This window comes from Danio aesculapii, chromosome 8 (assembly GCF_903798145.1).
Source record: "Danio aesculapii chromosome 8, fDanAes4.1, whole genome shotgun sequence".
NCBI classification, from domain to species: domain Eukaryota; kingdom Metazoa; phylum Chordata; class Actinopteri; order Cypriniformes; family Danionidae; genus Danio; species Danio aesculapii.
This window is the reverse complement of record NC_079442.1, coordinates 3125897-3153505: the sequence shown is the minus strand read 5'-3', so window position 1 is coordinate 3153505 and position 27609 is coordinate 3125897. Positions and strand designations below refer to the sequence as shown.

Sequence of the window (27609 nt, the reverse complement as noted above, 5' to 3'; positions counted from 1 at the left end):
ATAATAATAATAATAACTACTAATTCTAAAAAATAATAATACATTATTTTTTAAATAATAATAATAATAATAATAAAAATAAGTACAATTTTCATTACTAATTTAAAATAATAATAATAACAAAAATAAAATAATAATAATATTCCTGAACAATAACATCACAAAAAGCTACTAAATAATGAATTATTTTTAATAATCCAATAGTTCAATAATAATAATAATAATAATAATAATAATAATAATAATAATAATAATAATAATAAATTGTTAATAATAATACCAATTAATTATAAATATTAATAATAAATAAATGTATTAAAAATAGTAATAATCCTGAACAATAACATTACAAAAAAATCTACTAATAAATTATTTTTAAAAGTTAAATAGCTCAATAATAATAATAATAATAATAATAATAATAACTACTAATAGTAAATAATACATTATTTCTTAATAATAATGTAAAATAACGCAACTGCTGTTCAATAATAATAATAATAATAATAATAATAATAATAATAATAACAACGTTTTGACAATTACATTAATTACAAAAATAAACATTTAAAAATGAAAATCTATTTACATTTTTCTAATTACAACAACAAACAACACATGATTATTAAATCTCCTACAGTATATATTAATATCAGTAGAAGTAGTATTATAGTTTTATCATTATAGTTATGATAATATATTCTGAACAACAAAAGCAAAGTATTGTGTAATGTATCGTACAATAATAACAATTATTTCAAAATTATTATTTTGTATTTTTACAGCTGTCCTGCATTAGAATAAAAATACAACAACAGAAAAACAACAACACAATTATGATCAGCACTGAAAGCTGATTGGTGGATTATATGCTGCTGTTCAGCAGGAGCTCACCTGATTGGACGTCATGGAGAGGGTGCGGTCCAGATCCTCCACCAGCTGTTTAAAAGTGGGTCTCTGAGACGGGACGGCGTGCCAACAATCTCTCATCATCATATACCTGCGAAACAACCATAATGAGCCACTCAAATCTCTGTCATCAAGTCAAATCATTAAAGAAAAGCTATTATGCCTCTAGAGTGTCCCTAGAGTGTGTGTGTGAAGTTTCAGCTCAAAATACATCACAAATATTGTTTTATAACTCTTTGAAACTGACCATTTTAGATGGTAATCCTAATTGTGCCGTTTTGGTGACTGTCGCTTTAAATTCAAATGAGATTGTGCGCTTTTTAAAAGAGGGCGGGGCTACAAATGCCTATGTGTCAGCATAGTGGCAGATTCAAAAACAAGACTAACATCCTATGCTAATAAGAGAGACATGGTCACTAGTGGGCGGGGCTTTCCCCTCTGATGACACGTACAAAGGGAGAATGTCAATCAAAGTGTTTCTGCAGACTGTTTTAATCAAGTGTGATTAAAAAAAAACTGAATTAATACATTTTTACCATTAGAAGCAGATTATATTCACATACTCTTACCACACAACTGTGTTTAAACCCCTTATAAAAGTGATTTTTGCATAATAGGTGCCCTTTAAAAGCAGTCTTACAGCTCATGTGTGCATGTGGAGGGTCGGTCCATGCGGTGTCCTTCCTTCAGCAGCTTGAAGAGCTCCTCGACGGGAACGCCGGGGTACGGAGAGCCCCCCAGAGTGAAGATCTCCCACAGCAGCACCCCAAAAGACCAGCTGAGATCAACAACACACGAGAGTTATTATTTATGAAAGCATGTGTATGTGAGAGATGTGCAGAGAATGCGTGTTCAGACGTACACGTCACTCTGATGGGTGTAAATGCGGTCAAACAGAGCTTCGGGAGCCATCCATTTCACCGGCAAACGACCCTGAAAAACACAAACGCTCAGTTACGTTCACAACTCAATAACAGAATCTGTTTTACAACATTTAAACAACTCAATAACTCAGAACTAATATCTGCTTTGAAAAAATGAAACTATCAAAACCTGCTGGGATGAAATTACACATGCTGTAAACATACACTCACTGGCCACTTTATTAGGTACACCTGTCCAACTGCACATTAACGCAAATTTCTAATCAGCCAATCACATGGCAGCAACTCAATGCATTTAGGCATGTAGACCTGGTCAAGACGATCTGCTGCAGTTCAAACTGTGCATCAGAATGGGGAAGAAAGGTGATTTAAGTGACTTTGAACGTGGCATGGATGTTGGTGCCAGACGGGCTGGTCTGAGTATTTCAGAAACTGCTGATCTACTGGGATTTTCACGCACAACCATCTCTAGAATTTACAGAGAATGGTCTGAAGAAGAGGGAATATCCAGTGAGTGGCAGTTCTGTGGGCGCAAATGCATTGTTGATGCCAAAGGTCAGAGGAGAATGGCCAGACTGGTTCCGGCTGATAGAAAGGCAACAGTAAGTCAAATAAGCACTCGTTACAACCGAGGTCTGCAGAAGAGCATCTCTGAACACACAACACGTCCAACCTTGAGGCGGATGGGCTACAGCAGCAGAAGACCACACTGGCACCACTCCTGTCAGCTAATAACAGGAAACTGAGGCCACAATTCACACAGGCTCACCAAAAGTGGACAATAGAAGATTGGAGAAACGTTGCCTGGTCTGATGAGTCTCCATTTCTGCTGCCACATTCAGATGGTCGGGTCAGAATTTGGCATCAACATGAAAGCATGGATCCATCCTGCCTTGTATCAACTGTTTAGGCTGGTGGTGGTGGTGTAATGGTGTGGGGGATATTTTCTTGGCACACTTTGGGCCCATTAGTACCAGTTGAACATCATGTCAACGCCACAGCCTACCTGAGTATTGTTGCTGACCATGTCCATCTCTTTATGACCAGTGTTGTGCCAGTTACTTCCAAACTGTAATACATTACAGATTACTTATTACTGTGATTTAAAAGTAATCCCTTACCTTACAATATTACTGTCTCAAAATTGTAATATGTTACATTACTCTTATATTACTTTTTAGTTACTTTCACCAAAATAACTACAGAATTAGAACTTAACATTCTAAAATTACTAAATGTACTGCAGAGCATTTTACATCCAGTAGAAAGCGATATGATGTAGCAGAATGACGGTGACCTATCCAGGCTACTAACAATATAGTATATATTTGGCAATGTGAAGGCTCAAGACAATGCAAGAAAGGATAAGAGCCAGAATCACAAATGATCAAAGTCTGTTGAAAGTATGGTAAAGGTAAAGTGATTATCTGGCAATATCTGTGAATAGCTTGGCTACTTTCATATTAGACACAACAGGCCTATATGTAAACTCCAATGCCATGACCAGATGCATTTTTTTCTTAATCTTGCCATTATTCTATTCACTTTAAATTCAGGTTCACAACACAAAACTGTCATGCACAAAGTGAGCTTTCTCAATATAATGCTCGTGCACCGATTTCCTCTGTGGACAAAACTGCTTGTGAGCTCTCAAATATACGCTGCTCGCGTGCAAATTTTCTCATGCTCTCTCAAATATGCACTGCTCACGCACAAAATTTCTTGTGCGCTCACAGTACACTACTTGCTCAGTGAGATTATATGCAGACTCACAATTTGTGTCTTGTGTTCCCTCTTCCTTTCATGCTTTTTGATATAATTTATATTTGTACACTATTTATTAACAATAACCAAAATACTAAAATAGACTTACATATACAATTTTTAATCTAATCCACTAAAACCTTTTTTGTTGTTTGTTATATGATGAAATATTTCCAATTTTAAACACTTAAGACACAGAGAAAAGAAGTTGAATGCAAAGAATACATTTTTAAAAAACATTTATTAAACATCCAAAAGGTGCACCATACTAATCAAATAAAACAACATTTCAACAAAAATATAACGAATGCAAGCAGAAATGTAACCGATAAAAATAGGGGAAAAGTTGATGAGGTATTATAGCCTACTGAACTATTCACTCCTCAAATAAATCTCACTATCAGTCCCATTTTATCATGGCAAATAAAATAAATTGAACACGTCTGTTGTCTTCCACATTGCTGATGAGATTGTGGAGGACATTTTCCCTGTCATGTACAGTGTTTTGAACAGTTCTACAGTAAAGTACTTCAATAATCAGTTGTGCTAATACTAGTTGCTATGGTAACACAAGCGTAATATAAACAAATTACCCAGTGCTGTAGTTTTTTTTTTTTACAATATAGGGTATACTATACTACAATTCACCACACTTTACTGTAGTAAAACTACACTTTGTATTTCATTTTATCAGTTCACTATTCTTAATACTACAGTATGCTGAAGCATTCATTAACAAATTGTAAATAATACTAGCCTAAAACATAGGCAGTATATCTAACACTCAAAAACACAAGTATTTATTATAGAATTTATCATAACCTTTTAGTGTTTCGTGTATTGCTAATAAATACCGTAGCAATATATAAACCATATCAACATTCTTGGGATAACCAATTGAACAGGAGGATCTCTGGAGAGCAAAAGCACGAAAAGAAGAGGACACATGAGGCACAAAATGTGAGTCTGCATCATCTGATGGAGCCAGAGCAGATCATTCGCACGTGAGCAGCCGTGTTTTGAGTGCGCGCGACTGCGAAAAAAAATTGCGGTCGAGTTGTCCACGAACAGAGAATTACATGAATGCGCTCTTGTAAAACTGCGCTTATGACTGTTGTCAGTGAAATAACGCCATATGCACATACGTCCATCTCGCGAATGTACCGTCTTCTGTTCATCTATTTTGCCGCTCTTCCGCTGCACGTCAGGGCTTGACCTTACTGTGAACCGGGCTGAGCCAATAGCCTCGGACCTCGAGCTCAGAGGCTGAAATCATTCCGCGTTCAAAGTAAAAAAGTTCCAATAGCCAGAGGGATATTAATGACAACACGCGCATATATTCACTAACCACGAACAGAAAATAGAACTTACTTGCGGTATTTTTTATTTGGTAATGTCTTGCGGGCGAAAAGTTTGTTGTAACGCACGCGTTACTGAACATGTACCGAGTAAAATATTACTGAAAATGTATAAGTAATGCCTTACACTACTGCGTTACTGGAAAATGTAATACATTACTGTAATACATTACTTTTGTAACGCATTACTCCCAACACTGTTTATGACCACAGTGTACCCATCTTTTGATGGCTACTTCCAGCAGGATAACGCACCATGTCATAAAGCATGAATCATCTCAGACTAGTTTCTTGAACATGACAATGAGTTCACTGTACTCAAATGGCCTCCACAGTCACCAGAACTTAATCCAATAGAGCACCTTTGGGATGTGGTGGAACGGGAGATTTGCGTCATGGATGTGCAGCCGACAAATCTGCAGCAACAGCGTGACGCTATCATGTCAATATGGAGCAAAATCTTTGAGGAATATTTCCAGCACTTGTTGAATCTATGCCACGAAGGATTAAGCCAGTTCTGAAGGCAAAAGGGGGTCCGACCTGGTACTAGTAAGGCGTACCTAATAAAGTGGCCAGTCAATGTATACATATATGATGTGAAAACACAGTGCTGTAACAGACTCATTTCTAGTTATGGAAATCCCTAAGGGGAGCCCAACAAGTTATTAGGTGCAGAGGTCAGACACCTTATCACAAAGGACTATGCACAATGTATATTGTTTTCCCTTAATAATAAAAAAACCTTCATTTCAAGACTGCAGGATGTATTTACTTGTGTTTGACTAATATTTAAATTAGTTTGATGACCTGAAACTTTAAAGTGTGACAAATACAGACAGACAGACAGACAGACAGACAGACAGACAGACTATCTATGGATGGATAGATGGATAGATAGATAGATAGATAGATAGATAGATAGATAGATAGATAGATAGATAGATAGATAGATAGATAGATAGATAGATAGATAGATAGATAGATAGATAGATAGATAGATAGATAGATTCATCCTGAAATCTTACATTGGTGGTCTTCTTGTAGTAATCAATATGATGGATGTCTCTGGCCAGGCCGAAGTCTGCGATCTTCATAACGTTATCTTCCGTCACCAGCACATTACGAGCGGCCAGGTCTCTGTGAATACACTACAACAGAGCAGACGGATGAGCATTAATCAATCGCATGTTCATTTGCCTAAAATGAGTGCCGTGTTTGAGATGCCCACCTTCTTGGATGCGAGGTACTCCATTCCTCGGGCCACCTGATATGCGCAGGACACCAGATCTTTAATGGACATGTTCTCCACGGGCACCTGGTCAGGGTTATAGCAGTACTCCATCCCTGGTGGTCGCCGCACGCGCAGATACTCTCGCAGATTACCTTTAGCAGCAAACTCCACGATGACGTACAGCGGACCTGATAATGACATTTCAGACGCACAATACAACACACAGGGTCATAAACACTCTGTGGTGTAAACTAAGGAGTTAGAAGTACTCAAATTACTGTCATTGACTAGTTTTTCTCACAAATGACACTTTATTCATTGATTTTCCTTCGGCTTAGTTCCCTATTTATCAGAGGTCACCATTTTTAACTATTTCTGTGTATGTATACGCAGCGAATGCAACCCAGTACTGGGAAATACCCATACACTCTCACATTCACACTCAATCTAATGCATCCTTAGAAACAAATCAAACCATTCACTAATTTTCCTTTGGCGTAGTCTATTATTTATCAGAGGTCGCCACAGTGGAATGAACCACCAACTATTTCAGCATACGTTTCACCCAGCGGATGTCCTTCCAGCCACAATACAGTACTGGGAAACACCCATACACTCTCACATTTACACAATCATACACTACAGCCAATTATTGTCTTACCCAATTCCCCTATAGTGCATGTGTTTGGACTGTTGGGGAAACCGAAGCACCCAGAGGAAACCCACACCAACACGGGGAGAACATGCAAACTCCACACAGAAATGCCAAATGACCCAGCTGGGACTCGAACCAGTGACCTTCTTGCTCTAAGGCGGCAGTGCTAACCACTGAGCCACCGTGCCGTCCTAATTGCATTTAAAAGTATATAAAAATGTGTACTTTTACTTAAGTACATACTTAGTGTACATTATCTGTACGGTTTTAAGTAGGTCAATAAACGATATCCTATCGCAGTGTTTCCCAACCCTGTTCCTGGAGGCACACCAACAGTTCATGTTTTGGATGTCTCCCTCATCTGACCCGGAGTCTCTTCTAACGTTCTGATGAGTTGTTTCAGGTGTGTTTGATTAGGGAGAGGATGAAAATGTGTACTGTTGGCGTGCCTTCAGGAACAGGGTTGGGAAACTGCATTAGAAGAGACTCCAAAGCCTGAAGTTAATGGGTCAGATGAGGGAGACATCCAAAACATGAACTGTTGGTGTGCCTCCAGGAACAGGCTTGGGAAACACTGTCCTATCGAATGGCGACAAAATTTAAGCCGATAACGATGATAGTCTCTGGACTTCTATACTTCATATTGATCCAATCACATTGATCCAATATGCAACAATAGGAATATATATATTAGCTGATATTTCCGGCCGCTATTGTTGATTTATTTTTAGATCAAATTAAAAATACGCAGAGAGAGCTTTACTATATTTACAAGAAAGATTTACTAGAATAAGATTACAATATCAGAAAATAACTCTGGTATCTATAGCATCTATAACACCAATAGTACAAAACTTTACATAGAAATATTATTACAAAAATATTTCATAAGCATATATAATCTTAAGGGTATAACCTGTAAAATTATAATCTAAAGAGTTTAAGTGGCGCAGAGGATAGCACGATCGCCTCACAGCAAGAAAGGTCGCTGGTTCGAGCCTCGGCTGGGTCAGTTGGCATTTCTGTGTGGAGTTTGCATGTTCTCCCCGCGTTTGCATGGGTTTCCTCCAAAGTCCAAACACATGCGCTATAGGTGAATTGGGTAAGCTAAAAGTGTCCATAGTGTATGAGTGTGTATGGATGTTTCCCAGTGATGGGTTGCAGCTGGAAGCGCATCCGCTGCGTAAACATTTTCTGGATAAGTTGGCGGTTCATTCCGCTGTGGCGACCCCTGATTAATAAAGGGACTAAGCTGAAAATGAATGAATGAATGACTGAATGAAGTTCAAGTTAGTGGAAAATTACACAAATGCCAGTGGTACAGTTTGGGGGAAATTTTTTTATTTTTATTATATTTATTATTATTTTAATGCTGAATATTTTTCTATTTAAAAAATATATATATATATATATAAATAATTAAAACATTAGTTTTAATAACATACATTAAAGTATTCTGTAATTACTGATCTGTAGAAAATGCAACAAGTATATTTGTGTGTATGTATATATGCTGTCAATTACCAGTTCTTCAGAATATTATATTATATACTGTATTTCTGTATATTATACTGTATATTATAGAAAACTGTCATTTGCAAAAATCTGAGAATTTTCAGTCTGATCACATGATCGTACAGAAATCAATCTAATTATTATCATTTTTTATTTCTATGTATTTGTAGATTATTTTTATCAAACTAAATGCTTCTTAATATGATTGTGGAAACCATAATATGCAATTTTTAAAGATTGTTTAATTTACATTTTGACAAATATTGACAAAAGAACAACATTTACTTCAATGCTTTTGCATTCTAGTCTGTATTTTAAATAAAAATAAACATTCTTGTAATTCTTTGTCATTTTGTAAGCTTGATCAATCTAATGCATCCTTAGAAACAAATCAAACCATTCATTAATTTTCTTTTGGCTTAGTCTATTATTTATCAGACTATATAACTATTTCAGCATACGTTTTACCCAGCGGATGCCCTTCCAGCCACAATCCAGTACTGGGAAACACCCATACACTCTCACAGTTACACACTCATACACTACGGCCAATTTAGTTCATCCAATTCACTTGGCGCACGTGTTTGGGCTGTGGGGGAAAATGGAGCACCCTGAGGAAACCCACGCCAACACGATGAGAACATGCAAACCCCACACCGAAATGCCGACTGGCCCAGCCGGGACTCGAACCAGCGACCTTCTTGCTGTGAGACGATAGTGCTAACCACTGAGCCACTGTGCCACACCCAAAACAAACCCAAGCAAAAAAAAAAACTACTAACCTCAATGGCTTAAAATGTAAAGTACATAACTCACAAAGGAAATAAAAACAATGCTTTAATCAACATGAGAATGGCCTTGAAGGGGTTTTAGCTCATTGATTTATGTGTGGCTAAATAAGGACACAAGGTTACATTTATTATGTGAAATCCCAATAGCTGGACTGATGACAACATCCTGTCCTTTTGAAGACAAAAAGCAGCGCAGCTAACAAATCGATTCCGAAAGATGAAATGATTTACGCCTGCGCTGCATTATCTCGAAACGTTTCCGCCCGTCTCTAACTCACCGTCTTGTGTGCAGGCTCCCAGCAGGTTGATGATGTTCTTGTGTTTGCCAATAATCTTCATCATCTCCATCTCAGAGATCAGGTCTGACAGGTCCTTCTCCGTGGCGTCCGCTAGGAAAGCAACACATGTTTGACTATGAGAGGTCATGAAATGTTGGATGTCCGATTATTACAAGTAAACAAAATCACAAAAGATTTAAACCCTAAACATAAGCTAATAAATATTAGTAGGTTATTAATAGTTTATAAGTAAAAAGTGAACTTGAGTGATGGAATTTACAAATGATTTCAGGCGTTTACTTGCTAAAAAAAAGAGGGCAGAAATCATGACCAGCATCAGAATAAACACACGGCTCTGCTCTGGACTCACGAGCTCAGACACGAGAACACACACGCACACCGACGGCAGATAACACTTACATTTGAGCATCTTGACGGCCACTTTGGTGATTCTATTGGGTTTGTCTTTATCCATTCCCATCGCCTCAGCCATCATCACCTGCCCAAAGCAACCCTCACCAAGAGGCTTCCCGAGAACCAGCCTGAACACACACACACACACGCACACGCACACACACACCATATTAACAACACTCTACAATCATCTGTATTTGGATCGATGGATATTTTTATTGGATGTGTTGGATTTGATTGATTGATTGGGTGGATATCTTGGATTTGATTGGTTGATTGGGTGGATATCTTGGATTTGATTGGTTGATTGGGTGGATATTTTGGATTTGATTGATTGATTGGGTGGATATCTTGGATTTGATTGGTTGATTGGGTGGATATCTTGGACTTGATTGGCTGATTGGGTGGATATCTTGGACTTGATTGGCTGATTGGGTGGATATATTGGAATTGATTGGCTGATTGGGCGATAGCTTGGATTTGGTTGGTTGGTTTGTTGGATGGTTGGACGGATGGATGGAAGGAAGGATGAATGAACGAATGGATGGATGGATGGATGGATATGTTGGATGGATGAATGGATAGATGAATGGATAAATATGTTGGAGGGATGGATGGATGGATATGTTGGATGGATGGATGGATGGATGGATGGATGGATGGATGGATGGATGGATGGATGGATGGTTGGATGGATGGATGGATGGATGGATGGATGGATGGATGGATGGATGGATGGATGGATGGATGGATGGATGGATGGATGGATGGATGATGAATATCTTGGATGTTTATGTTAGATGGATGGATATGCTGGATGGATGGAGGGAATGTGTTGGATTGGGATGGATGAATGTATTGATGGATGGATGGATATGATGGGTTGCGATTGGGGATAAAGGGATAGATAGGATGCATGGATGGATGGATGGCTGGCTAACTTGGTTGGTTGGTTTGTTTGATTGTTGGAAGGATGAATGGATTGATTTGTTGGAAAGATGGATTGATGGATATGTTGGATGGATGGATATGTTGGGTGGATATGTTGGATGGATGGATGGATGGATATCTTGAATGTATAAGTTGAATGGATAGATGGATTGATGTATGTGTTGGATTGGGTTAGATCAATGGATGGATATGATGGATTGGGGATGAATGGATGGATAGGATGGATATGTTGGATGGATAGATGGATGGATGTGTTGGCTTGGGATAGAAGAATGGATGGATATCATCCATAGTGGGGAGTGGGATTGGGAATGAATAGACGGCTATGGTGGTTGGTTGGATTGTTGGATGGTTGGATGGATGGATGGATGGATATGTTGGACAGATATAGTTAGATGGATGGATAATTTAGATGGATGGATGGAGGGATGGATATGTTGGATGGATGGACTGATATGTTGAATTGATGGACAGATATGTTGGATGGATGGACAGATATGTTGGATGGATGGACTGATATGTTGAATTGATGGACAGATATGTTGGATGGATGGACTGATATGTTGAATTGATGGACAGATATGTTGGATGGATGGACTGATATGTTGAATTGATGGACAGATATGTTGGATGGATGGACCGATATGTTGAATTGATGGACAGATATGTTGGATGGATGGACCGATATGTTGAATTGATGGACAGATTTGTTGGATGGATGGACCGATATGTTGGGTGAATGATTGGATGGATATTTTGGATGGCTGGATGGATGGATGGACATTTTGGATAGATATGTTGGATGGATGGATGAATGGATGGATGGATGAATGCACTGTATTGTCAATGTATATGGAGTTTGCTGTGTGTTACCTGTCTCTTTGCACCTCCCAGCGTGGGTCCTGGGGCAGCTCGTATTCAGAGACCCCTGAGAGCATCGGGGAGCCGCTGGAGGACAGACGAGACGGACGGACCAACAGCCCACCCGAATGCATAGATGAACTGGAGTCCACAGACACCTGCACAAAACACCTACAGCTTACTCTCCATACAACACAGCAAAAACACACACACTGAAGGGGATCTAGTGCACTGATGGGTGTAAAGACGTTGCTTACTCTGGTGGGACATTTATAGACACGAATAAAGAGAGATTATACAATCAACACCACACACTAAAGGAAAATCAATCAAAAACAATCAATTTTTAAGAAACGTAATTAAAGGAACACTCCACCTTTTTAACTCTACTAGACCTAGAGTTTAACAGTTGACTTGAAGAATTTGTGAACCCATTGTTGGAGAAATTAATATATATATATATATATATATATATATATATATATATATATATATATATATTTATTTATTTATTTTTCTTTTCATTAAGCAGTTGTATTTGTATTGCTTAAGGTGATATATAATAACCAAACTTCTTCTCGAGTGAGATTTGCCTTGCATACTAATGAAGCATTTTTGCAGACGTAGATGGAGCTGATAGAAATGCAAAGGCCTGATTGTCTATAATTAACTTAAACCATGCAGCGAAACTTCCTGTGAGCAGAGATGGGTTGAAAATGAACACAGAATATGTGCAGTTGGGAAGTCTTGTGCTTTTGACGTTGTGCAGAGAAATAGCTAAGCTAATTATGCTAAGCTAAGCTAAAAGTGACCCCGCCGGAACAAGAAATCAGCTTAATGGATTAAAAAATGGTTCACTAATTTGAATCTCGGGGAAAAAAAGTGAAACATGAAATCTTGAGTTTGAATTGTTCATTAATTTTATTCAACGCGTAATTCCAAAGCCATATGGCAGCTTCTTAAAATCTGAGTGAAATCAAAAATCTACTATGATTATTTAACTAGCGCATTGCTATTCTATAGGTAAACTATTAATCCGTGCTATAATCTTCAATCAAAGTCTGAGAATTTGCTTCTGCATTTCGATTAACTCCTTCTTTGTTGACATTAGTTTGAAGCTTCAGCCACAACATTCTTAGCCACGCCCATCTTACCAGAAAAAGAGGATGTATGTATGGGTGCGGCCAAAGGAGGACTGGGGAACGACTGACAAGTGACAAATATCACTAAACTCCACCTGTTAATATCAGCTGCATATAAATTTTCGAAGCACAAAATGAAAGTGGTTGCGCACCTCCTGAATGCGACTTTTGCATTGCATTGAGGATACCAGAAATCTGTGAATAGAATTATTCAGTTGTATACAATAAATTACTAATATTTTTGACATTGAAGGACACCCTCTCCAGACCTTTTTTATTGCACACTCATGGAATTGATTAGATATTCCAACACCATTCAGCCAATTTCTGAATGTAATTTTTTGTTTTCTGTTGAACTTTAAATAGTAAAATTATCAAAACTCTTTTTTTGAATGAAATGCTAATGATCTAATCAGATTTAATTCACTATGCTAAGCTGAAACGTACCCCGCCAGAACAAGAAATTAGCTGAATGAATTCAAAAATGGTTCTACAGTTTGACTCTCGGAGAAAAAAAGTGGAGTGTTTCTTTAACATGAAACATGAGTTTAAATTGTTTATTTATTATATTCAACACTTAATTCCAAAGCCATATGGCAGCTTCTTAAAATCAGTGTGAAATGAAAATCTACTATGATTCTTTAACTAGATTTTGCTGGATTTCGATTGGCTCCTTCTTTGTTGACATGGATTGAATGGCTAGATTTGATGGATTGGATGGATGGTTATGTTGGTTGGTTGGATTGCTGGGTGGATGTATGGATAAGCTGGATGGATGGATGGATTGATGGATGAATATGATTGGTGGATAGATATGTTAGATAGATGGGATATGTTGTATGGATGAGTATGATAGATTGGGATTGGGATGGATGGATGAGTGGATGATGGATTAGGATGGATGAATGGATAAATATGATGGATTGAGAATGGATGGATGGATCTCTTTTTTGAATGAAATGCTAATGGTCTAATCCGATTTAATTCATTATGCTAAGCTAAGCTAAAAGTGACCCCACCGGAACAAGAAATCGGCTTAATGGATTCAAAAATGGTTCACTAATTTGAATCTCTAAGAAAAAAAAGTGTTTATTTAACATGAAATCTTGAGTTTGAATTGTTTATTAATTATATTCAACGCTTAATTCCAAAGCCATATGGCAGCTTCTTAAGATCTGAGTGAAATCAAAAATCTACTATGATTTGATTATTTAACTAGCGCATTGCTATTCTATAGGTAAACTATTAATCCGTGCAATAATCTTCAATCAAAGTCTGAGCATTTGCTTCTGAATTTCGATAAACTCCTCCTTTGTTGACATTAGTTTGAAGCTTCAGCCACAACATTCTTAGCCACGCCCATCTTACCAGAAAAAGAGGATGTATGTATGGGTGCGGCCAAAGGAGGACTGGGGAACGACTGACAAGTGACAAATCCCACTAAACTCCACCTGTTAATATCAGCTGCATATAAATTTTCGAAGCACAAAATGAAAGTGGTTGCGCACCTCCTTAATGCGACTTTTGCATTGCATTGAGGATACCAGAAATCTGTGAATAGAATTATTCAGTTGTATACAATAAATTACTAATATTTTTGACATTGAAGGACACCCTCTCCAGACCTTTTTTATTGCACACTCATGGAATTGATTAGATATTCCAACACCATTCAGCCAATTTCTGAATGTAATTTTTTGTTTTCTGTTGAACTTTAAATAGTAAAATTATCAAAACTCTTTTTTTGAATGAAATGCTAATGATCTAATCCGATTTAATTCACTATGCTAAGCTGAAACGTACCCCGCCAGAACAAGAAATTAGCTGAATGAATTCAAAAATGGTTCTACAGTTTGACTCTCGGAGAAAAAAAGTGGAGTGTTTCTTTAACATGAAACATGAGTTTAAATTGTTTATTTATTATATTCAACACTTAATTCCAAAGCCATATGGCAGCTTCTTAAAATCAGTGTGAAATGAAAATCTACTATGATTCTTTAACTAGATTTTGCTGGATTTCGATTGGCTCCTTCTTTGTTGACATGGATTGAATGGCTAGATTTGATGGATTGGATGGATGGTTATGTTGGTTGGTTGGATTGCTGGGTGGATGTATGGATAAGCTGGATGGATGGATGGATTGATGGATGAATATGATTGGTGGATAGATATGTTAGATAGATGGGATATGTTGTATGGATGAGTATGATAGATTGGGATTGGGATGGATGGATGAGTGGATGATGGATTAGGATGGATGAATGGATAAATATGATGGATTGAGAATGGATGGATGGATCTCTTTTTTGAATGAAATGCTAATGGTCTAATCCGATTTAATTCATTATGCTAAGCTAAGCTAAAAGTGACCCCACCGGAACAAGAAATCGGCTTAATGGATTCAAAAATGGTTCACTAATTTGAATCTCTAAGAAAAAAAAGTGTTTATTTAACATGAAATCTTGAGTTTGAATTGTTTATTAATTTTATTCAACGCGTAATTCCAAAGCCATATGGCAGCTTCTTAAGATCTGAGTGAAATCAAAAATCTACTATGATTTGATTATTTAACTAGCGCATTGCTATTCTATAGGTAAACTATTAATCCGTGCAATAATCTTCAATCAAAGTCTGAGCATTTGCTTCTGAATTTCGATAAACTCCTCCTTTGTTGACATTAGTTTGAAGCTTCAGCCACAACATTCTTAGCCACGCCCATCTTACCAGAAAAAGAGGATGTATGTATGGGTGCGGCCAAAGGAGGACTGGGGAACGACTGACAAGTGACAAATCCCACTAAACTCCACCTGTTAATATCAGCTGCATATAAATTTTCGAAGCACAAAATGAAAGTGGTTGCGCACCTCCTTAATGCGACTTTTGCATTGCATTGAGGATACCAGAAATCTGTGAATAGAATTATTCAGTTGTATCCAATAAATTACTAAGATTTTTGACATTGAAGGACACCCTCTCCTGACCTTTTTTAATCGCACACGCATGGAATTGATTACATATTCCAACACCATTCAGCCAATTTCTGAATGTAATTTTTCGTTTTCTGTTGAACTTTAAATTGTAAAATTATCAAAACTCTTTTTTTGAATGAAATGCTAATGATCTAATCAGATTTAATTCACTATGCTATGCTAAGCTAAAACTTACCCCGCCAGAACAAGAAATTAGCTGAATGAATTCAAAAATGGGTCTACAGTTCGACTCTGAGAAAAAAAAGTGTTTCTTTAACATGAAACCTTGAGTTTAAATGGTTTATTTATTATATTCAACACTTAATTCCAAAGCCATATGGCAGCTTCTTAAAATCAGTGTGAAATCAAAAATCTACTATGATTATTTAACTAGATTTTGCTGGATTTCGATTGGCTCCTTCTTTGTTGACATGGATTGAATGGCTAGATTTGATGGATTGGATGGATGGTTACGTTGGTTGGTTGGATTGTTGGGTGAATGTATGGAGATGCTGGATGGACGGATTGATGGATGAATATGATTGGTGGATAGATATGTTAGATAGATGGGATATGTTGTATGGATGAATATGATAGATTGGGATTGGGATGGATGGATGAGTGGATAACGGATATGACGGATTGGGATGGATAAATATGATGGATTGAGAAAGGATGGATGGATCTCTTTTTTGAATGAAATGCTAATGGTCTAATCCGATTTAATTCATTATGCTAAGCTAAGCTAAAAGTGACCCCACCGGAACAAGAAATCGGCTTAATGGATTTAAAAATGGTTCACTAATTTGAATCTCTAAGAAAAAAAAGTGTTTATTTAACATGAAATCTTGAGTTTGAATTGTTTATTAATTATATTCAACGCTTAATTCCAAAGCCATATGGCAGCTTCTTAAAATCTGAGTGAAATCAAAAATCTACTATGATTATTTAACTAGCGCATTGCTATTCTATAGGTAAACTATTAATCCGTGCAAAAATCTTCAATCAAAGTCTGAGCATTTGCTTCTGCATTTTGATTAACTCCTTTGTTGACATCAGTTTGAAGCTTCAGCCACAACATTCTTAGCCACGCCTATCTTACCGTTAGTTTGCTATGAGGGAACAATGCACAAAAGGAAAGCCCCGCCCCCTACTCAATATTCAGTTTCAGTAGGAAGCACATCAACATACTGAAACGAAAGTCTCAGCAACTTCCGGTTAATGCTGATGGTCCAGTCATCCTCGGTATTGGTTGCCAGTGCTGTTGTGGGCCAATCAAATCAGTTCGATTGGAATCCACAAAAAGAAAGCCCCGCCCCTACTCAATATTTAGTTTAATTGGAAGTACATCAACATACTGAAATAAAAGTCTCTGCAACTTCTGGTTCATACAGTCTTTAGATAAACAACATTACAGTTAAATATCTTCCAAACCGTATAATGTTCCTATATGATTGTTGTTTTGTCCCTGAAATCATTAATCCATCAGTATCCACCAGATGCCACAACAAACAGCTGCTGAAATCAGATGTTTGAGTGTTTAGTAGTAAAGATATCAAACCCCCTATCTACTTTCTGTTACCTGTCTGCGCAGGGGGATGCTCTTGGCCAGCTTGTGGACGGCCAGCTGGCTGTTGAAGTCGCTTTTCTTGGCCGAGCTGTGCATCTTGGCCAGAACGGCGGTCCCCACCATCACACAGATGAGGAAGAAGCCCACGCAGTAGATCAGCACCTCCAGGTACGTCTGATTGGGTAGCTGAGTCGGGGGGACGGCTGGATTATAAAAGAAAGGAGCAATGCAGGGTGGCAGAAGGGAAGGGGTGATGATCACCTGTTTATTTACCTTCGAGAGCTGAGAAAACACAGCTATTTATGTGCAAACAAAGTAGGAGATTCTGTACCAGCAGAGCTTGGGGTTTTGGGCGATCTGTCTTCAAATGATATTTGCTATGGGTCTCGCTTTGGTCTTGCAGATGTATTTATATACAGTTGAAGTCAGAATTATTAGCCCTTTTTTTCTTTTTAAATTATTTCCCAAATGATGTTTAACAGAGCAAGGAAATTTTCACAGTATGTCTGATAATATTTTTTCTTCTGGAGAAAGTCTTATTAGTTTTATTTCGGCTAGAATAAAAGCCGTTTTTAATTTTTTAAAACCCATTTTAAGGTCAATATTATTAGCCCCTTTAAGATATATATTTTTTTCGATAGTCTACAGAACAAACTACCGTTATACAATAACTTGCCTAATTACCCTAACCTGCCTAGTTAACCTAATTAACCTAGTTAAGCCTTTAAATGTCACGTAAAGCTGAATACTAGTATCTTGAAAAATATCTAGTCCAATATTATTTACTGTCATCATGGCAAAGAGAAAATAAATTATTAGAGTTATTAAAATATATAAGTTATTAGAGATGAGTTATTAAAATTATTATGTTTAGAAATGTTTTGAAAAAATCTGCTCTCCGTTCAACAGAAATTGGGAAAAAAATTAACAGGGGGGCCAATAATTCTGACTAGTCTGGCTAATCATATGAGCTAAATGTATAAAAACGTCATTGTTAACCACTTTTAGGTTATTGGACACTAAATCTGACATTTTCATTCATACTTTTTGCATGTTATAAATTAAATCACACTGCCTCTGTGTCCGTCCTAAAAGAATTAGAATCTGGTTCTTTTCTGCTTTTCGCATCCCCACAAATGCAGGAGGCAAGTAGTTCTGTACAATTACATAATCTATAGACTTAAAGATATCGGCCTAATTTTTAATATCAGAACGATGACATTAAAAATAGCATTTATCGTCCGATATGGATATGGCCAATACCATATCATGCATCCCTTTCTGCTACTTCCTAGGTTGCCTATGGAAGTGTGTAAATTAATTTTTCATGTTAAGTAATTTTTTTCTCAAAATATATATCATATATTTATATTTACTTAACATTTAAATTGTCCTGGACGTATAAAAAGTGAAAAAAGTAATCACATATGAATGAGCATATTTTTGAGCATGTACTTAAAAGTAATATATATATATATATATATATATATATATATATATATATATATATATATATATATATATATATATATATATATATATATATATATTATATATATATATATATATATATAGGTCAGAATTATTAGCCCCCCTGTTTATTTTTTTCCCCCAATTTCTGTTTAATGGAGAGATTTTTCTTCAACACATTTCTAATCATAATAGTTTTAATAACTCATTTCTAATAACTGATTTATTTTATCTTTGTCATGATGACAGTAAATAATATTAGACTAGATATTTTTCAAGACACTTCTATACAGCTTAAAGTCACATTTAAAGGCTTAACTAGGTTAATTAGGTTAACTAGGCAGGTTAGGGTAATTAGGCAAGTTATTGTATAATGATGGTTTGTTCTGTAGACTATTGAAAAAAAAATTGCTTAAAGGGGCTAATAATATTGACCTTAAAATGGTGTTTAAAAAATTAAAAACTGCTTTTATTCTTGCCGAAATAAAACAAATAAGACTTTCTCCAGAAGAAAAAAATATTATCAGACATACTGTGAAAATTTCCTTGCTCTGTTAAACATCATTTGGGAAATATTTAAAAAAGAAAATAAATTCAAAGTGGGGCGAATAATTCTGACTTCAACTATATATATATATATATATATATATATATATATATATATATATATATATATATATATATATATATATATATATATATACACACACTACTGGTCATAAGTTTGGAGTCAATTTTTTTTTTAAGAAAATTATTCTGTCCATCAAAGCAGCATTTATTAAATGTAAGAATGTTAAATTGTTAAATATTTATTATAATTATAAATAACTGCTTTCTTATTGTATGTGGTTTCAATTAAATTATTACTCCAGTCGATATTACTTTTATTACTATTACAGTTAATAATAATAATTAAGATTACAGTGATTTCAGAAGGATCACGTGACTCTGAAGACGGAGTAATGAAGCTGAAACTATATTTAAATTAAAATAAACTACTTTTGATTATTTTATAGTGCAATATAATGATCAAATTTGGTTATTGTATAGTGCAATAACATTCCATAATTTTTTAATTTTTACTGTACTTTTGATGAAATAAATGCAGCCTTGGTGAGCAGGAGAAGCTTAAATTAAAACATTTAAAGTCCCACTGACCCCCAAACTTTTGACCGGTAATGTTATTTGTTTGTCCAATACAGCCTTTCTTCAGGAATCTTGACGTTTAAATACTGGAAGTCCGAACCAAAACAACAGGATTCTATCATCTGTATTGCACTCTACACTTAAGTACGGTCAAAAACGGTGTGCTTTCTACCAACGCAGTTCCTTTCTCAAGGTGATGCCATAGTTATACAGTATCATACTGATACCAAGTGGCCAAATGCCATTATACAATGTATAGCTCCGACAACTTGATTTAAGTCAGCTCAAAAAGCTAGCAAGTTACCTTTCAATTTTAAGTTGAGTTAACTTTTTTTTTTACAGTACAGGGGGGACCTAGATAAATCTGAATCAACACATGCAATTCCTTATAAAATAACACACAGAAATGCACACACACACACACACACACCAAAAGAAAATCTCATCTAGGGAAGTTGTTGTTTCACGTGAATGGTGCACAGCGAAGAACACAAACTCCTATTGTAGCATCATAATTACTTCTTTCATGGATCGGGTTTCGCGGCACATTCTTCTGCTTATATGACTAGCAGGAGAAGGAAACCGCGGCTCATGATACTTGGCAGCTCTCGCTTCGAGATTAGCCCCCCCAAAAAATGGGCTCGTGTAAACTCATATGAGACATTAAATTTGCAACACAAATACAAATGTAAATGGAGAGGAATGGCTTATCTGGGCGGGCCGACTAAATCTGCGCGGGTGTGCATTTCAGCGAAGGATAAACGGAGAGCTAGGTTATGCGGCTAAAATTACAGGAGAAGTCTGGCTGATACAGATATTTCCTACGAGGTTTGCTTGGTGTTTGTCTGCCCCCGAGGCTCTGCTTCATTATACTGGGTTTCTTTCACGTAGTCCATGCACACACAAAAGAGGCTATTGTATCATGTGGATATGTTTCACGCAGCACACAACAATACGCATGCAAATGCATCTCACTGACAGGTCACTTCTCTTTGGCTTGACTTTTAATGGACAATCATATTTGAATGCTGAAGTGTGAACGTGAAGCTCGAGGGATAGTACTTTATTGGTTGACTGCAACATGCAAATGCAAACAGATCAACATTCAAAGGGGTAGTTCACCTAAAAATGAGCATTTACGATTAATTTAGTCACCCTCAGCTCAACTTTTGTTCTTCAGTAGAACATTATGGAAGATTTAGAGCTGAATCTGTTGTTGTTGGTGATGATATAATGGCAGTGAATAGTGACGGGTTTTTGACATTCAAAATAAACAAGTACAAATAAACCCAAATCAATAATCATGACTCCTATTGACACATTGAGTTCTTACGAAGCCAAACGATCCGTCCGTCTAAGAAATTGAACATTATTTACAATATTATTAGATGTATTAGGTAAGTTACTTTAAAAAAGTAATAGATTACAAAGTACTGACTACTACTGGAAAATTGTAATCTGATTAAATTACTAGTTACTTAATGTAAAAAGTAATCCGATTACTAATTACTTAGTTACTTTTAAAACATACAAAACATGTAAAAATACAAAATAAACTGCAGCTCTTTCAGTAATTCAGTAATATTCACTGAAAAAAGCATTGCAATGGGTTGATCCCAGCAGCCAGTAAACAACAAGAACAGCAGATTCAGCTTGAAATCTTCTATAATGCTCTACTGAGCGAGTAAAATACCACAAACGTCCATGTTTGGGTGAACTATCCCTTTAAGAAGGACATCTGAATGTTGAACGTGTTGCATCTTGATAAACCGAACCGATTTAAATGCATAAATCGATTCTCCCTCTAGGTGAGGCGTTTATCAAAACCTGAGCCGAAGAGGAAGTGATGTCAGCATAGCCCTGCTTATGCTCACAATCAGGCTCTTCGGGATGCCCGTCCAGTGTTCAGGCAAAAAAAAATAAATGTTAATAGGAAACAGGTTAATCTTGAAAAACTCGGAAAGGATTTTATATGATGAAAGTTTATCCTGGAAACAAAGCGTCGCCAAACCACCAGCCGCAATGTGCCGTCTGTTCTCAGTCGCTATTTGTTATGGTTTACGCTTATTCAACTTTATTTGTGTAGTTATGAAGTATAAGGTGAGAATAATTAGCATATATCGTCAATTTGGAAATGCTCATACTGCATTTTTTGTCAGTATATGTATTTTTGTTGATGCTTGGTGTGAAATCAGACAAAAGTAATGTTTGTTTTTCTTCTTCTTTCATTTTACAGTCCAGCCTATAAGCTTCTGCTACACATTTATGTTAACCCTTTACAATAACAGTATATGAGTAATAAGGTATTAATATGTAAACTAAACATTACTTTATTTTGATTAATGATGAGTTAAAGGGTAAATCATTGACTAACATTAACTACAACATGACGCACAAGAGCTGAATAACCAACACAATCCAACGGCAATTCGTAACTTTTTAATTTAGAGGGCTAATTCGTACGATCTAATTCGTACAATTTAGTACGATTTGCTCATCCCCTAATGACGGTTGGGTTTAAGGGTGGGGTTAGGTGCCACGCCTCCTTTTTAAAAGCGTACAATTTCGTACGACTGAACTCGTACGAATTCGTACGAATTAGCCACTAAACTGACAAAACGTAAAATACTTACGTTTTCTCGTGAGATCAGGCTGGAATAACGGCTACCTTAATTACTTGTTAGCACATGTCGTTAATTAATGTATTAATTAACATTTAAATTTGAGCTAAATGTAACCAACATGAAGTCATGATATGTTAATGTATGATTATATCATGACTTTACTTGAAGGGGCACATCATCATTAACTCATCCCTAAACTCCTGTGTTTACACAGTTGATGTCGACTGAGCACTTTTCTATTGTTATTCAGTGTAAATGCACTAGAGAGATGTGCATAAGGAGTTCATGAGTAGTTAATAATGGGTTAATGATGATGTGCCCCTCCAAGTAAAGTCATGATATAATTATACATTAACATATCATGAGTTTATGTTGGTTACATTTAGCTTAAACCTAAATGTTAATTAATACGTTAATTAGTACATGCATTCACTCTTCATTAGTTCATAATAAAGAAATGTTTCGTTACGTATGTTGGAGCACATCTGATCATTTCTGGAAGCTGGTTCCAGCAGCGAGGGGCGTAGTAGCTGAAAGCCGATTCACCCTGCTTTGACTGAACTCTTGGGATTTCTAATCTATTTGATCCTAAAGATCTGAGCGATCTGTTAGGTTTGTATTCAGTGAGCATATCTGTAATGTATTGAGGTCCTAGGCCATTTAGTGATTTATAGACCAGTAATAATACTTTAAAATCTATTCTGAATGTAACTGGGAGCCAGTGTAAAGACCTGAGGACAGGTGTGATGTGCTCTGATTTCCTGGTTCTGGTCAGAATTCTGGCCGCAGCGTTCTGGATGAGCTGTAACTGTCTGACTGTCTTTTTGGGGAGGCCAGTGAGGAGGCCTTTACAGTAATCCACCATGCTGCTGATAAAAGCATGAACAAGTTTCTCTAAGTCTTCACTTGAAACAAAGCATCTAATTCTTGCAATGTTTTTGAGATGATAGTATGCTGATTTAACCACAATACGGAAGTTTGTTTTCAGTAATTTTGTATATTTTAAGTTATTTTGGTGACCGATGTGGGTTTTAATGCAATGAAAATGTGCCAATAAGTTTGTCCACGTCTTTAGGTTGTCTGCCAGAAATACATTCTATCGGTCAAAACTATTTTTATGCCAAAAAAATAATAATAAACCTAAATAAAGATTATGTTCCAGGAAGATATTTTGCAATACTGTAAATATATCAAAACGCTATTATTTTTATTGGTACATAAAAGTTAATTTGGACAACTTTAAACATGATTGTCTTAATATTTAGCTTTTTAACAAATTCCAGGTTCAGATAAATATAGGACAAACCAAATATTGTCCTGTCCTAACAAATTTACATCAATGAAAATTCTGAACTTACTCAGCTTTCATATAATAAATTAATCGCTATTGCTAAATTGGACACTTATTTCTTATTGTGTAGTCTACTTTCCATCAATTTTCTAGACAGGTAAAAAATATTATCTTGCTTTCAGACGTGATACGTTAAAATTAAGCGTAGTTTTTCTCAAAACTAGCAAAATAATCTGCCAAATGGTGTTACTTCTGAAAAAAATACTTCTGAAAAACAATATCTTCATTTAGGCAGCACGGTTGCTCAGTGGTTAGCACTGTGGCCTCACAGAAAGAAGGGGGGGGGGGGTAAAACTGTCTTATTTTAAAGTGAATACAAGATTATTTTACTTATACAAGACAAAAATGTAAGCATTTTTGTAGTGTAGCATTATAAAATTAGGTTAACTCTCTACAATAACACTACATGAACAAAGATGTGTTAATATATAAACTAAACATCTGTATTATGAATTAACGACGAGTTAACGTATGCGATAATCATGAACTTTAACCACAACATTCATACGTGAATAACGTCTACCTTATTTACTTGTTAGTACATGACTGTTCGTTAATTCATGTATTAATCACCACGTTAGTTTACGCTTTACCCATCATGAACACATGATCTGTTAATGTATAATTATACCATGACTTTACTTGAAGGGATACATCATCATTAACCCATTCTTAACTACTCATGATCTCCTTATGCAAGTCTGTATAGTGCGTTAACACTGAATAACAATAGAACAAGTGCTCTGCCAACACCAACAGTTTAAACACAGGAGTTCATGTGTAGTTACTGATGAGTTAATGATAATGTGCCCCTTCAAGTAAAGTCATGATATTATTAAATATTAACAGCTCACAAGTATATGTTGATTACATCTAGCTCAAATTTAAATGTTAATACATTACATTTACTAACAGGTAAGTACTTTTAAGGTAGCTGTTATTCACACATGTTGTAGTTAAAGTTAGTTCATGATCTTAACTCATAATAATGTTTAGTTTACATATTAATACATCATTGTTCATGTACTGTTATTGTAAAGTGTGACCTATTATTATTTAAAAGTGTACATTAACAAAACTATCACTTATTAATGATTAATAAATGCATGATATTTCAGTTTTGACTGACTGAGAGAGGTTTGGCTTCGCTCTGATTCCATATTTCTAAGGAAAGACGACAAACATGTCACTTTGACATGCTTCGACTGACATTTGGAGCATCAGTCAACACCCAGATGAATAACAAAACCACAAAGCAGACACACGGGGGTTGAAGAATGGTGCGGTTCGCAAAAGAATGACTTTGCATTGTTATTCGCTAGAAAACCACTGCACTGTAATGAAAGAGCCAGTGTTCACCAGCACTGACAACATCCTTATGTTTTGTTCGGAGAGACCGATTTAACAGCATGTGATAGTGTCACGAATCTCTCAACGCTGTTGAAAATGGTTTAGTTCTTTGTACAGTGGTTTTTATTTGAACATGAGCAGGGTACAAATTATAGGGGGGTTTGGGGAGGATTATTAAAGCTTGATACCCTCTGAAAGACATCAAAATAAGAAATATTGGGGTGGGGGGGTCGGCCCTTTAATAGTAGGAAATGTCTATCTTCAATATTAGCATTCCTAAATATTAATATTTAATAATGTATATAATAAATATACATTTGACCACCCCTTAATATGGTTCATACCACTGTGATGCATTCAATCGTGCCAATCAATGCTAGGAAAAATATCATTCAACAGTCTCAATCTGGCAGTTGTAGAGCACAGATAGACATCTTAAGTGTTCACAAGACACCTTTCTAGTCAAATAGGTGTTTATATCAGCATGTATATAGCCTAAAAAACATATTTTGAACATAGGTTGTACAGTTTGACCTACAGTAACCTCTAAAATGGTCACTAAATATCCTTCAAAACACTGAAAACTATATATTTTATTAATAAATTAGATGGAATATTAATACATTCATAAACTTGGTTCACTGAAGCATGTATTACCAAACTACTACTGAAAAAGTTGATCCCCCCGATTGTCAATGTATAATTTGAACACTGGACATGAGTCAAATGAAAAGTGAATGTCCAAATTGGGCCCATATTTTGGTGACTCTTGAAAATAGCATGGGATTTCCATAAATATGACTGTTATTAAACTACAATTGCGACGTTACCAAATTCAACCCACAGTGTGAACAAATTAAAGCCCAAAGTATACTTGAGTTTTGGGGTTTAAACACAAGAATCGTGTGTTGGTGGATTTTCAGTAATTGGTAGTTTCTTCAAACTAGGAGTGTGCAATATTTATCATGATAATATGATAATATCTTAATTTTAACATGCAAGCTGGGATAAAAGTAACTCACTCCTATTGTAAATTAAAAACACACACAAATAGATCCCATGTCTAAAAGAATTGAGTGTGTGAAACCTAATAAAATGCTGTTAAAATCATCCTATAATATAAATAAAGATCTGTTAATTGAAATTCAAGTGTTTTCATTTATTTAGGGTTGTGAATTGTATTAGGGGATGTTGATCTCTGCTTTTGATTTAAAAGAAACGCAACTCAAATATTATTACTTATTCTTTGAAAGTAATGCGTTACTTTACTCGTTACTTAGAAAATTATTATTATGTAATTCACGTTACTTGTACCCCCAACACTAGTAGCAAGGACAGTCCTTATAAACCAGTGAAGGTAGCAGCACAAAAAGGCTTAAAGAATTATAATGTTTTTCAATACCAAAGGTTATTTTAGATTAGCATTTTAGATTTTAGATACTATATTTTTACATTTGCTTCACAATTTCAGTTTTAATCGTGGTTTTGTTAGTTTTAGTTTATTTTATGTGCCAGACGGGCTGGTCTGAGTATTTCAGAAACTGCTGATCTACTGGGATTTTCACGCACAACCATCTTTAGGGTTTGCGGAGAATTGTCTGAAAGAGAGAAAATATCCAGTGACTGGTTTCTTGAACATGACAATGAGTTCACTACACTCAAATGGCCTCCACAGTCACCAGATCTCAATCCAATAGAGCACCTTTGGGATGTGGTGGAACGGAAGATTCGCATTATGGATGTGCAGCTGGCAAATCTGCAGCAACTGCGTGATGCTATCATGTCAATATGGAGCCAAATCTCTGAGGAATATTTCCAGTATCTTGTTGAATCTACGTCATGAAGGATTAAGGCAGTTCTGAATGCAAAAGGGGGTCCAACCCGGTACTAGTAAGGTGTACCTAATAAAGTGACCGGTGTGTGTGTAGTTTCAGTCCTAGTTATTCAGGTTTATCAGGGTTAACCCATCCTCTGTGTTGACCAAAGCTAAGTTTAGTGCTTGCACAGATAAATTTGACCACTTATTGATAATAATAAAATAATAAGACACTGAACACAGAATGCAAAGGAAACTAATTAAGTGATAATTACGAAGAATTAAGGCAAGCGTTTTTATTAATTAATAGAATTACATAGTAAAGGAGTGAACAACTGTTGTTATGTAGATAAACATGCCTAGTTTACTTTTTTGGCCAATAAAACAGGCCCCAGGTCAGACTTTTACGCCACAGAATCAATAGCTAAACTAATTATTAGTCTTGGTAATTATTATTTTATTTATTTAAGTTAGCGTTTTATTGTCCGTTTGTTTTAGTTTTTCATTAATTGTGAATTTTTTCTGCTATTTGGGTTAACAAAAATATTATTTGACCAATA

The 27609-nt window shown here is 35.9% G+C and overlaps 1 protein-coding gene across 4 annotated transcripts in view; it reads right to left on the bottom strand.

The window, feature by feature from the left end:
• Nucleotides 1-27609, bottom strand: part of fgfr1a (fibroblast growth factor receptor 1a) — an 85845-nt gene that overhangs the window by 2746 nt on the left and 55490 nt on the right. For all 4 annotated transcript variants that reach the window (XM_056463014.1, XM_056463015.1, XM_056463017.1 and 1 more), the window contains exons 9-17: nt 17305-17495; nt 11624-11769; nt 9806-9927; nt 9386-9496; nt 6144-6334; nt 5941-6063; nt 1772-1842; nt 1550-1687; nt 895-1000 (exon numbers count right to left, since the gene is read on the bottom strand). In XM_056463014.1, coding sequence (XP_056318989.1) covers nt 895-1000; nt 1550-1687; nt 1772-1842; nt 5941-6063; nt 6144-6334; nt 9386-9496; nt 9806-9927; nt 11624-11769; nt 17305-17495 — 1199 coding nt within the window. The remainder of the gene's footprint in view (nt 1-894; nt 1001-1549; nt 1688-1771; nt 1843-5940; nt 6064-6143; nt 6335-9385; nt 9497-9805; nt 9928-11623; nt 11770-17304; nt 17496-27609) is intronic.